General features: G+C 41.6%; 1 protein-coding gene across 4 annotated transcripts in view; it reads left to right on the top strand.

Moving 5' to 3' along the window:
- LOC134535535 (zinc finger protein 1) overlaps window positions 1-12877 on the top strand; it is a 1265084-nt gene that overhangs the window by 1238946 nt on the left and 13261 nt on the right. For 3 of the 4 annotated variants that reach the window (XM_063374681.1, XM_063374682.1, XM_063374683.1), the window contains one exon: window positions 9569-9709. In XM_063374681.1, coding sequence (XP_063230751.1) covers window positions 9569-9709 — 141 coding nt within the window. Of the gene's footprint in view, window positions 1-7403; window positions 7543-9568; window positions 9710-12877 lie in introns of those variants that run through there. The other variant, XM_063374684.1, reaches the window with a different exon arrangement.

Below are 12877 nucleotides of genomic sequence, written 5' to 3'. Positions count from 1 at the left end.
TATCTTGATTTCACCGCTCAAATCTCATAGTTGTCCTATGTGCACGACGAGAAGACCGCGCGCCAGTTCAAGGTCAGAGACGATACCACGCTAGAAGTAAGTACATCCCTGACTAGAGTTCGACGTGATGGGGTCATGCGCAGAGGCGCAGACGGGTCATGCGCAGAGGCGCAGACGGGGTCATGCACAGAGGCGCAGACGGGTCATGCATAGAGGCGCAGACGGGTCATGCACAGAGGCGCAGACGGGTCATGCATAGAGGCGCAGACGGGGTCATGCACAGAGGCGCAGACGGGTCATGCATAGAGGCGCAGACGGGTCATGCACAGAGGCGCAGACGGGGTCATGCACAGAGGCGCAGACGGGTCATGCACAGAGCCGCAGACGGGTCATGCAGAGAGGCGCAGACGGGTCATGCACAGAGGCGCAGACGGGTCATGCACAGAGGCGCAGAGCCACGGAAGCTCCGCGACCTTTGCTCACGAGGTGCGACGCTTCAGCGACCAGCACCGCGTGAGTCGTCGATGGATCAGCGAGCGTAGGTTCCTGCACCAAACTGTGAAACTTCTGAGATTGAGCACCAAACTGTGGTACTTCTCAGATTGAGCACCAAACTGTGAAACTTCTCAGATTGAGCTCCAAACTGTGAAACTTCTCAGATTGAGCACCAAACTGTGGAACTTCTCAGATTGAGCACCAAACTGTGAAACTTCTCAGATTGAGCACCAAACTGTGGAACTTCTCAGATTGAGCACCAAACTGTGGAACTTCTCAGATTGAGCACCAGCCTGTGAGTATGCCTGCCCTATGAGTATTCCTGCATTCCACCATTTAACGATTATCTAGAGCCGCGGTTATTTCGCGGATTCATTGGGTAACAAAGTATTAGGGTTGTGCGAATGTTCGGTATACCGAAACCGAAATCGAAATTTTGCTACTTTCGTTTTCGATTTCGGTAAGAATTACATCTGTCGAATTTCGTTTTTAGCGAAATATTTCGAGCCAAACGAAAGTTCAATAGCTTACCGAAGTTCGTTTGTTCTAGTTGAAAAAGAACTCGTAATTTAATAAAAATGTAATGTCTTTATATGATTTGCATATGTTATTACTAATAACGTAATAACATATGCAAATCATATAAAGACATTAATTAGAAAAAAGATTTCCGTTAAGATTAATTTACGTGGTGATGAAAAAAACTCACGTTAATGAAAATATGGTAAAATCATAATCTGAACAAACATGGCCGATAAAGTAATAAAATTCAAACGTGATTACAGTAGGCCTTGGTATAAAAACAAAATCATGCAATATTTGAAAAATTACCTTATTCATTTGCTTTCAAACAGTAGTGTAGGTACTCGTAAGTAGGTATTCGTAAAACATACATTCCAGAACTGTTAGTACACTATTTAGTATTTACCGTAGACACATAAACAAAGAACGTACTACTTTTATTTGCGCACGGCCAAACAAAAACATTGTCGTCGGCATTATTTAAATTTTACATACTCTGTCCGGCATATAAAATCCTCATACTATACAGCCAATTAGACAAAAAGGTCATCAAGTCACTGCGTGTAATTACCACTCGGCAAAACCATTTGTTATGTTTTGTTTTGACGATGTCCCTTTGCCTGGTCTACAGCTTCCTGAGCTAGCCATGTGTGACAGTGGTGCAAGATGTTGGCCGTTCCGCAGTAGTCACGTGTTTTTTCGTCAGTACCATGCACGTGATTAGAAAAGCCTAAATTAAATCTGAAACAAGTTCATGTAGCTTTAGTGCATCTCAACCTTAGAATGGAGTAACACAAGCATTTTATTTGTTCGTCATCTGTAGAAAATTTCAAATGACATTTGAGGTTATATTGTATCCTGCTAGCATGTCATAAAACATGAGTTTATGAACTTGTCATTTTTAGATACATCAAAAGGTACCAAAATGATTTATGTAATAGAATTTATTACTAAAGAGCAAATTTTGGGGCACTTTTTTTTCTTTGTTAATTAAAAAATTTCGCTTAACTTTCGTTAAGAATAGATTTATCTCAAAGAAAAATTCATTTTCGTTTCACTTTCGCAAAACTTGATAAATTTTCTCTCACTTTCATTTCGTGTGGATGAAGTCACTTTCGCACATCCCTACAAAGTATACGTTTATGATTGTACTACAGTGCTTTGGGAACGCCATCGGAACGCCGGCTATAAGCAAGGAGAAGAAGTGGTTACCCAATCACATGTAGCTCCCTAAATGATGTAACCTTGCCCATAGACCAATGAGCACTCTGAAAGGCTTGATACAACTTGTTGCAATTCAAGTGTAGCCTGGAGGAAATGCAATCCGTGGAATAATAATGTCCGTCGAGAGGGAGGGGCAGTGGGGGCAAAATCTCCAGGGCCCGGTAACCAGGGGCGGGGGGGGGGGAATTTAGTTTGACATGTTTAATGCCTAGATCATACGCTAATATAATTCATTGATAACCTACAAGTTATGCGATACGCTCAGGACACATTTAAAGTTATGGACACTGTAACGTTTAGAGTCCTTAGATTTTCTTTTTTAAATTGTAGGATTTGAAAAAAAAATACACTGAGAAATGGGGAAGGAAGCCCGATAAAATTATTTTCCTCAGGGCCCTTGGTGTCTCTCGACGGCCCTGGGAATAATGGAGACTCTAAGAATATCCTGACATTCCCTCAAATAATGAAAAATGACCACATATAATGTAAATAATAAGACCTTAGGGGCAGAAGCCAAGTAGTAGATGTTTGCCCTGAAACCAGCCACACTCCTGCACAGAAGCCAAGGAGTGGATGTTTGTCCTGAAACCAGCCACACTCCTGCACAGAAGCCAAGGAGTGGATGTTTGTCCTGAAACCAGCCACACTCCTGCACAGAAGCCAAGGAGTAGATGTTTGCCCTGAAACCAGCCACACTCCTGCACAGAAGCCAAGGAGTGGATGTTTGTCCTGAAACCAGCCACACTCCTGCACAGAAGCCAAGGAGTAGATGTTTGCCCTGAAACCAGCCACACTCCTGCACAGAAGCCAAGGAGTGGATGTTTGTCCTGAAACCAGCCACACTCCTGCACAGAAGCCAAGGAGTAGATGTTTGCCCTGAAACCAGCCACACTCCTGTACAGAAGCCAAGGAGTGGATGTTTGCCCTGAATCCAGCCACACTCCTGCACAGAAGCCAAGGAGTGGATGTTTGCCCTGAAACCAGCCACACTCCTGCACAGAAGTCAAGGAGTAGATGTTTGCCCTGAAACCAGCCACACTCCTGCACAGAAGCCAAGGAGTGGATGTTTGTCCTGAAACCAGCCACACTCCTGCACAGAAGCCAAGGAGTAGATGTTTGCCCTGAAACCAGCCACACTCCTGTACAGAAGCCAAGGAGTGGATGTTTGCCCTGAATCCAGCCACACTCCTGCACAGAAGCCAAGGAGTGGATGTTTGCCCTGAAACCAGCCACACTCCTGCACAGAAGCCAAGGAGTGGATGTTTGCCCTGAAACCAGCCACACTCCTGCACAAAAGTCAAGGAGTAGATGTTTGCCCTGAAACCAGCCACACTCCTGCACAGAAGCCAAGGAGTGGATGTTTGCCCTGAAACCAGCCACACTCCTTCACAGAAGCCAAGGAGTGGATGTTTGTCCTGAAACCAGCCACACTCCTGCACAGAAGCCAAGGAGTAGATGTTTGCCCTGAAACCAGCCACACTCCTGCACAGAAGCCAAGGTTTAGATGTTTGCTTTGAAACCAGCCACATTCCTGCACAGAAGTCAAGGAGTAGATGTTTGCCCTGAATCCAGCCACACTCCTGCACAGAAGCCAAGGAGTGGATGTTTGCCCTGAAACCAGCCACACTCCTGTACAGAAGCCAAGGAGTGGATGTTTGCCCTGAATCCAGCCACACTCCTGCACAGAAGCCAAGGAGTGGATGTTTGCCCTGAAACCAGCCACACTCCTGCACAGAAGCCAAGGAGTAGATGTTTGCCCTGAAACCAGCCACACTCCTGCACAGAGGCCAAGGAGTAGATGTTTGCCCTGAAACCAGCCACACTCCTGCACAGAAGCCAAGGAGTAGATGTTTGCCCTGAAACCAGCCACACTCCTGCACAGAAGCCAAGGAGTGGATGTTTGCCCTGGTTTCAGCACTGATGCGTGATGCGACATCAGGCCGGTCGCTTGTGCGGTTCTTCCCGCGACGCGCGAGGTCCCTGCTCGTGGCTCCGGAGAGAGCAGATGCGCTCGCCACCTCCCGCTTGGAAAACTTTTTGTCACTCTCCGAGAAGAGAGAGTGGGAGGAGGGTGAGAGGAGATAACGGGTTGAGAAGGCGAGCGAGGTGAAGGTTTGTTTCGTTTACCGCCGCCACCACCACCCCCCTCCGCTTCCAACTGCTTCTCCTTCCCTTCGCCGTCGCCATGGCGACACCTGTTCCCCGCGATTAACTTTTCACGGCCGCGCGGGGGCTCGAACCCCTTCCCCCCGCCCCTGCTCCTCGCGCGGGGAGAGCCGGGTCGAAGAGAGGAAGACCCGGTGCTGCGCCCGTGCGCACCGTGCGCAGCGGTGAGCGTTCCGCCGCGCTCTGACAGCGCACGAGATATCTTTTTCCTTTGGGAGGGGCGGTAGAGGCCTTACGTTTTATAGTCCACGTTAGTGAATTCATGGTAAACCATACACTTTTAAGTATCTTCTTTCATTCAAGAAGACTTCTAAAAAATAATTAGACTACTTCTTTTGACGGTAGGGTCGAATACTGAAAGTCCCTTTTTAGGTGAGTGTTAATAGGGGAAACAGGTTTTGGGGGTGTGTGTTTAAAAACACAGTAATGTTACCAAGTAGAGCTATACTTAGAACATTTACTTACGATTTACATCAAAATATGCATTTTTAAGCTGCCTAAAATATGTTTTGATGTTATTTTGTTTAAATAGATTTCCTTAAAAAAATATTTTCAGTGTAAACATTAACATTTAAATAGTAACACCTAAACACTTGTAGATTTTTTTTAAACTGTTTCTCAGTTTGCTCGATCGCTGAAAGGCAATGGATTTCTTGCGGGACATTTTACCGCGTGGACTAAATATTTTGGGTCAATTCGATACCATTTTTTTTTAGAGAAACGTTTTTCATCTATTAAAAAAAGGAAGTGGGTGTGAAGGAAGGGGGTGAGAGAGAATTTTCTTTTTTTGGAACCTTGGATCTGCACCTGGAGTCATTTCTAAGGTATTTATGTTGAGCGTGCGAGCGAGGGAACTCGGCCGAGGAAAGCGACAGCCGTGTTCAGCCCGCGGGCGCCGAGCGAGCCTCGCTTGCCCGCGGCGAAGGAAGTGCGAAGTGCGGCAAGGCAGGACATGCGCGGTGTCTTGGGGGGCTTCTGTACCGCACGCCGAGTATCCTGGTCTTTGGTGTTAGTCAAGTTCTCTTGCATTCGTTGTTGGATCACGTCTTTATTTTTCCACGTGTTTGCTAAACGTTACTTTCACGAGTGATCATAATTATTATGAACACCTCTGTGATATTTTTTGATGTGTAACACCTTAGCTCTCGGTATACGGCATTTGATGGGAGTAATAACGTAAATGAGACCGAAGTCAGGGGACGGAAATGTGCCACAACTATGGTGCTGCCATCTGTGGCGGATGGCTGCAACAAAAGTTCGCAAAACTAAAGGGAAACTTTCATTGAACTAACGGTGTGATGAATTTTAACGAGATGGGCAGTATTTTAATAAAATTCCTTGTCGAAGATCAGGTCCGAATCCGGGGTTTAGTATGTTTTCAAGTCTTTTTTTCGCTTTCATCGGAACCGTTTCATTATACAGTTTAAAATTTCTGTCTGCTCGTCAAATGATTGATTAGTCGACGTAGCTGCTCCAGAGGGAATTCTAGCTGCTGGTGCGGAAACCATGTGGTATTCGCGTCGAGAAATGAAGTTGAAAACACAATTTACATAGGTATACATTTATCACGCTGGGGATTATTTTAAAGAATTGTACGTTAAATTTCGTGTCCCGAGTTTCGTATTATAAGTGTATTTGAAACACAAGGTCACACGAATCTGCTCGTTACCGAGGTTAGATGGTACACATCTCTGGCGGGTACTGGAAGATTAGTTTACATTTATTTTACCGTTATTAAACCTTTTGAGAAAATTTGATTTAAAACATAAAACGCTTCCCGCAGAGTGTTTGAACGCCACTGCGCTGCGATCGCGCCTGCTCTCAACCAATGGATTAGGCCCCCGAAGCCCGCCAAGTTCAAATTTGCGTGCTACAGCTCACACCTTTAACTTAACAGGGTTTCGTTACCTGACATAAGTTTCTCAAAAAAAAAAAAAAAAAGCTTGTTTTAGAATTCTATGTCACTGATTAGATTTATACTCCTCATTTTGCGAACTCTCTGTATTATCCGAGTGCTCAGAAAGTAGTGTTGTAAGTCAAACATTTTGCAGATTTTGAAATTGCTGCACCAAATACTAACTAGACTGTTTCAGAGGTTAAATACGAACACTGTTAAAATATTTCACCTTAAATTTACGAAAGACGCTGGTTACAAATTATCCCGGGATCTTGGTAAGTTTTATGGGCACTGAGTTCGCTGGTTTTGATTATGGATCCATGGAATAATCTCGAAATATGAACAATACATCCAAAAACTTTTTTTTAAGTTTACAACAAAAACTCTATTATTTCTATCGCGTGTGTGTTTACTTGGTTTCAGGCGAATTGTTCGTTGAAAAGTCCGTAAATTTTCTGTGATTTCCAGTAGTTTAGCCAACTCAATTCTTGACTTGCATCACTGTTACAGACCCCTTCACACACACACCTACACATATACATATATATACTCATATATACATATATATATATACATACATATTCTCGTCTACAGCACAGTCACCAGAGACAAACAGAGGACAGCACAGATCAAGGCAATCGTTGAGGAGTCTGTCGTTGACCTATGATATGGGCCTATTTCGGGAAACCGCGCACCAGGACGCGAGTCTAGTGTTCTGCGGTCGCGCCCAACTCTCCCGGCAGGGCGAGGGTGCGTCAGCAACCCACGGACCACGCCTCGGACACTTCTAAAACAGCGCGCGTCAGAAGGAAGTCGCGCGGAACAATTGTCGCGTGGCGTGATGTCAGCTCGTCGCAGATAACTGCAGATCCTTCCCTCCTCCCCTGCTGACTCCCTTTCCGGTGCACTCCTTGCGACCTTTTTTTTTATTTTAGTTTTGGTGCCGGGGGGGGGGGGGGGGTAGAGGCGATAAACGCGGAAAAGTCCGGGTGTTCCCCCTGTACCCCTCCCCCCCCCCCCCCCACCCCACCACCTCGACTCTAACCGCGACCCGATGACAGCCGTCTGTCTCGTGCGTGTCCGCTCCAGTGTCGCATCCTGTCACGAGCAGATCCCTCGTGATGCTGCGCAGTGCGGGCCGGACAGGAGTGTTTCCACGAGCCGACAAGCCTGGGACTAGAGGCGGTCCCCGTCTGCAGACCGCACGCGCTGCCAGATCTCATCAGTCGCTTGGAAGAGTACAAAAGAGAGGAATCAAAACGGCTGCGAAACAAATTCCCGAAATAGAGCGAATCATAGTTTATATGGAATAGTCTTCCTGAAACTTATGACAAAAAAAAACTAGAATTTGCTATTCTAAAAATCTTCGGCTCTACCTATCCATTTGAACAAACATTCTCTTTGATGAATCATATTTAAAAAAATTAATTAAGAAGTAAATTAACTGATGATAACTCACAATCATGCCTAAAATTGAAAATAAGTAGTTACTGGCCAGGCATATTTAACCCTTTGAAAGCTATGCAAGGTCACCATTCCAACTAAGTATATAATTTTTTTACACCCGGTTGCTTTTTATTTTAATAATTAATTAATTAAAATAATTTATGTTTTCTTGTTATATCAGTAGAGCACTACTGACTAACATATTTTTTTTTACATTTACAGGTTTTTTTTTCCCTATATGTAGCCTTTATTTTTAATATATTATGTTGAATTTGTGAATAAATTACTTTGATTTAATCTCTCTTTTTTATTGTCTTACAATTCCATGTAAATACAGAGAAAATACATAAGTATTACGGCTCTCTAAAAAAATAGGAGAATATGTTTACTTCATATTTGGCTCATCTCTTACCCAAAAGGTTTATTAACACATCCGACCTTCTATCCGCAGGGGCTTAGTTAGGCCGCCATAAAATGGAAAGGAGGACTAGCATAATTTGGAAACCTTCTCTAATTTGTGAGTAGCATCTGGTTACAACCTTTCGAAGTCTGGATGCAAGTATTTTGTCTCATGATTCATCTATAAATTGTAACATTTTTGAAACAGACAGAGAGTTTCTATCCCCCCCTCACCCCTCAATCCTCACTTCTCCAAGAAATGAAATTATATGTGAACCCCGGCACTGGCCTAACAGGTCAGACTGTTTTAATACGATAAAGTATATGTCCTTTAGATCCTAAATTAATTAATTTTAACCTTCATTTAAACAATTTTGGACTGGTACTTAAAAAAAAATTTTATTAGTGGAAAGTTATGAAGTGTTTATATTCTCAGTTTTATGTCATGATCCTTGTTATTTCTGAACCGGGAAGGAGAGAGTGAAGGATGGCATGTAAGGAAGTAGGTTTTGGGGGGGAAAGGGGTCTGTTGATCTCATCCCACGCTGGCCACAGGACAGACTTGTCGAGAAAGGAAGCGCGGGATCATACCAACCGTTATCAGCCTGCGGGAGCAGCCCTCGTCCTAGTGGTGGCTGGTCGGGAGTCGCTGGGTCGAGATATCTCCCACTCGCTCCTATGTGCCCATTTACTCGTGTTATGGGCGACCTTCTCAGCAGCGGTGTAGAGGGAAGGGGGGGGTCACCTCCCTTGTGGCGCATCTTTCCAAAGGAACTGCGAATACAGTGATAATTTCTTTTTAAATACATATTCTCATTTTGTCTTTCAACATTTGTCAGGTTATTGAAATTATAACATTTTTTTACTGCTAAATATTCATTAGAGTTCTGGATTTGTTCTTTGAGTCTTAAATTGGTAGCAGGAGACTTGATCCCCGCACTCCTGTTAAACATATTTATGGTTATTTTCTTATGAATGTTACAGATTAAATTAATATGCTTTTTTAAACAATTTTTATCAAAAGATATCTTTAAGTATTGCACAAAGTACAGTCTACAGAGTTAGAATCTCATTGGAATAAGTAAGGTCTATTGGTGTAGCAGTAAAGTGCTTCAGCATAATACAAGTGGCTACGATCAGTAGCGGAAAAGGGTGGCCCTCTATACTGGACTCTCTTTTTACTAAACTCAACCCTTCTCCACCTTTTCAGTTTTGACGGATAAGTTATTTAATTTTTATTAATTGGTTACTACATTTAATATATTTATGTAAGTATATTGTTTAACTAGGACAATAAAAGACACACACTAAATAAATGGTGACAAAAAACAGGTTGCCCCTGAAAAACTGATGGAAACTTACTGTGCACTTGAATGAATCGGTGAGAGAGACTGAAGTTGTGTGTTGTTCCCGTTGCAGTCGTGCAAGGTGTGCAACAAGACCTTCGCCAATGTGTACCGCCTGCAGCGCCACATGATCAGCCACGACGAGAGTGCCGTGCTGCGCAAGTTCAAGTGCCCTGAGTGCGAGAAGGCCTTCAAGTTCAAACATCACCTCAAGGTTGGTCAGAGCTGTGGGGGGCTTTCCGGGGACATCCCGAGGATGTCTGCCTGTTGCATGCCGCGGGGCTGCATGCCTGCCGTTCCGACCAGGGTCCGAGTCCTGACGAGCGAGACCTCAACGAAAACATTATGAAGCAGTAATAGTTAGAGACCTGAAAAAATTCGCGATTTCAAATCCCTAAAGGATGGACTCCATGATCCTCTATGCACTCGTGCAAATTACATCTGCTGATTGGTTACCGACTCGTAACATCTCTTGACTGGAATGATCGTGATTCGCTAATTCTTCTGTTAAATATTTTCCATTGGCCCAGAGTCCTTCAGATAAACTGTGGCCCATTCACTGAAGCAAAATAATGTGAAAAGTATTTGGACTCTATCCTATCGCGAAATGAATCCACGAATTTTACAGGTCTCTAGTAATAGTTTGTTTTTGCAAAAATGATTTGATTGTGGTACATACTATACTTTTAACACTCTTACCTTAGTCCTGGAGCAAACAAACCTATGTGGTCTTGTGTAAAAGGATAAAAATTATTTGTGGTCTTTATTTTGTTTCTACAATGCTTTTTTTTTGTACAATCATCGAGCACCATCACCATTTGAAACTGAATAACATTCACATGCAAATGCAACCTAGTCACCATACAATGAATATAAAGATGGATGATGCTGGCATCTATTAACATTCTTGGAAAGTGCTTGCTACTGCTTTAAGGTAAATCATAGCAATTTTGTAAACTACTTATTGACTTTCTGTTATATTTTTAAAAATTTGTCTTTTAAAAAACACACATATACACAACAGTCTGCTCCAAAGATTCTGTGCAGTACTTCCATCTGCTGCTGTTCATTAAAACATAAAACATGGGCTTCAGTTGTGCCTTAGTATAGCGAGGCATTTCCAGGCAAAACAGTAGAGAAGTGTAGAAAAGAGTATCGCCAATGTTAATAAAAAAAATTTTTTTTCCTTCCCAGCACTTTGTACAAGCAAGTAGCTCAAGTGTGCAGTGCAAGTGTTTGTTTTCATTGTGCGGAGAGAATGGCAGGAAACACGAGCATCCATTGGCACTGGAAGGGAAGAGGATAAGGGGAGGAAAAAATGATTTTTCTCAATAAGGGTGACAATTTTTTAACCATTTTGTGTGCTTCGAGACTCTGACTTTAAACTAAGAACGTAAAGGATGCAATAATTGCAGATGTGGACTTGGCAGATTTTAGGAATGTATGTCAGTGTTAGGACTATATAAAGACAATATGTAAATGGATATTATAGGAAACAAACAACTAGAATTGAGAGTAAATAACTTTGATTAAGATGTCTTAGCTCTGGCAGGAACCAATGTTCGTTGTTTATAATGTTTATAACGGAATGCTACGACTAACTGTGTTTGTTTGTTTCCGGACTAAGTGTAACTAGATTTTGGGACCTGCATGCTACCTTGTGAAGTTTAAAAAAAAAAAAAAATATTATATGCTTATTATTGTCCTAGCATTGAAATGTGCTGAAAAACGTCTGTTCTGCTCTGTACTTCAAAGAAGCAGACTTTGATGTATTATACTGCATGGTTGTTCTATTCACATAGAAGTCATAGTTTTAAACATTTTAAAAAGAAGCATAGTGTATAGTTGCATTCCATTCTATCATTGTATCTGTTAATATTTTAACTAACTAAAAGTTTGCAAAATTTTTGCTCAGGTTCAACAGCAATTAATCTAACTGCACAATAATGCAAATTGCTGACAGTTTGAGCCCTAGAGATTCAAAAAAATGTAGCCAAATGCAAAAAAATACATACTTTTCCCACAACTTGTCCCCTCCCTAGGCCATCGGCTGGCGACGCCCTTGCCTACAGCTGCCATTGTCCAGTGTAACTTATCACATGAGCATGCCTGCATTTTGACTTGCATGTAAATTGTTGTAGTTACCACTTAAATTATTTCAGATAATACAGACAAAACATTTTTGAGTTTAAATCTGTAAAAAAAGTACGACTGAATAAGTGATTGTGGTAGCATTGCTTAAGTGATATGGTTGGGCCACATTTTTAAAATTAATTTGATCTTACAGAAAACACCATAAGCCTAATAGCTTATTTAAATGGTCATTCTCTAAATGCTGGGTTCAGATTAGTCGATTGTTGCTTTTTAACATGACAATCCGTGTTAGTACATTTGATGTTGGATTTGTGTGCCCTGTGCTTAATGTATTAAAGTTTCATAAATTTAACTCACTTTCCATTTGCACAAACATTCTTTTCCTATATGTTGGGAATAAATACAATCTGTACAAAGATTTCTTTACTTCTTGTAAGCATAATAAAATGTTTAATTTAAAGTTTAAATTTGTTTTCAAGGCTTGTACTGTTTTTACTGTCTTATAACTCAATATTGGTATCTACTTGTTTTAAAGCCCATCTGATTGTATGCAAATAAACACTGAAAATTTGCAAGCAGTTATTTTATACTGGAAGGATGAGCAATGGCAACCTACCTAATAAGTTAAATTACTTTGTTTGCTTATAATTTATAATTTTGAAAAATTTTAATTTATTTGTATTCAGTTTATTTACATGCATGTTTGGCAAAAAATTTTATACAATAATTTTGTCCATAATTTTATTTATATTTATGTTTAGAACAGAATGTATGTTGATGGAGGATCACAATATAATTTTTAATCATGTTTAAGAATAAGAAACTCCACTTTTTCCAACAGAGAGTAAAGATGCTGTTTTATCTTCTAAAATTTGATATTTTCTTTAGTTAACTATGCATAAAAGGTATTTTTTGTACCTACTTAGAGTAAGTGATGTTAATGTACGTGATATAGGTTTATGCTTTATGCATCAGTAACCTACCTACTGTAAGTTAAAAAATCATTGCGAAACATTTGTTTTTCCACAATAGATTGGGCGAACAAACATAAGATATTTTATCCTAAATAAAGTTCATGCAGTGATGCATGATCATTACCACATCTGCTGTTCTGTTGAACAGTATCATGCAGTATGTGGAATAAGGAAATAAAATTTGTTATTTCCAACAGCACAGCCCGTCTCATGCCGAAGCATGTTTTCTCCTTAGCAGCCACGAGGATGAGACAGTTACGTAAGCATACCATGTTGCGGATGATAAGTCCCAAGGTAAAGATTTTGGAAGTTTT

The sequence above is a fragment of the Bacillus rossius genome, chromosome 8, assembly GCF_032445375.1.
Source record: "Bacillus rossius redtenbacheri isolate Brsri chromosome 8, Brsri_v3, whole genome shotgun sequence".
NCBI classification, from domain to species: Eukaryota; Metazoa; Arthropoda; class Insecta; order Phasmatodea; family Bacillidae; genus Bacillus; species Bacillus rossius.
The sequence above is the reverse complement of the archived record's forward strand: the minus strand, read 5'-3'. Positions and strand labels throughout refer to the sequence as shown.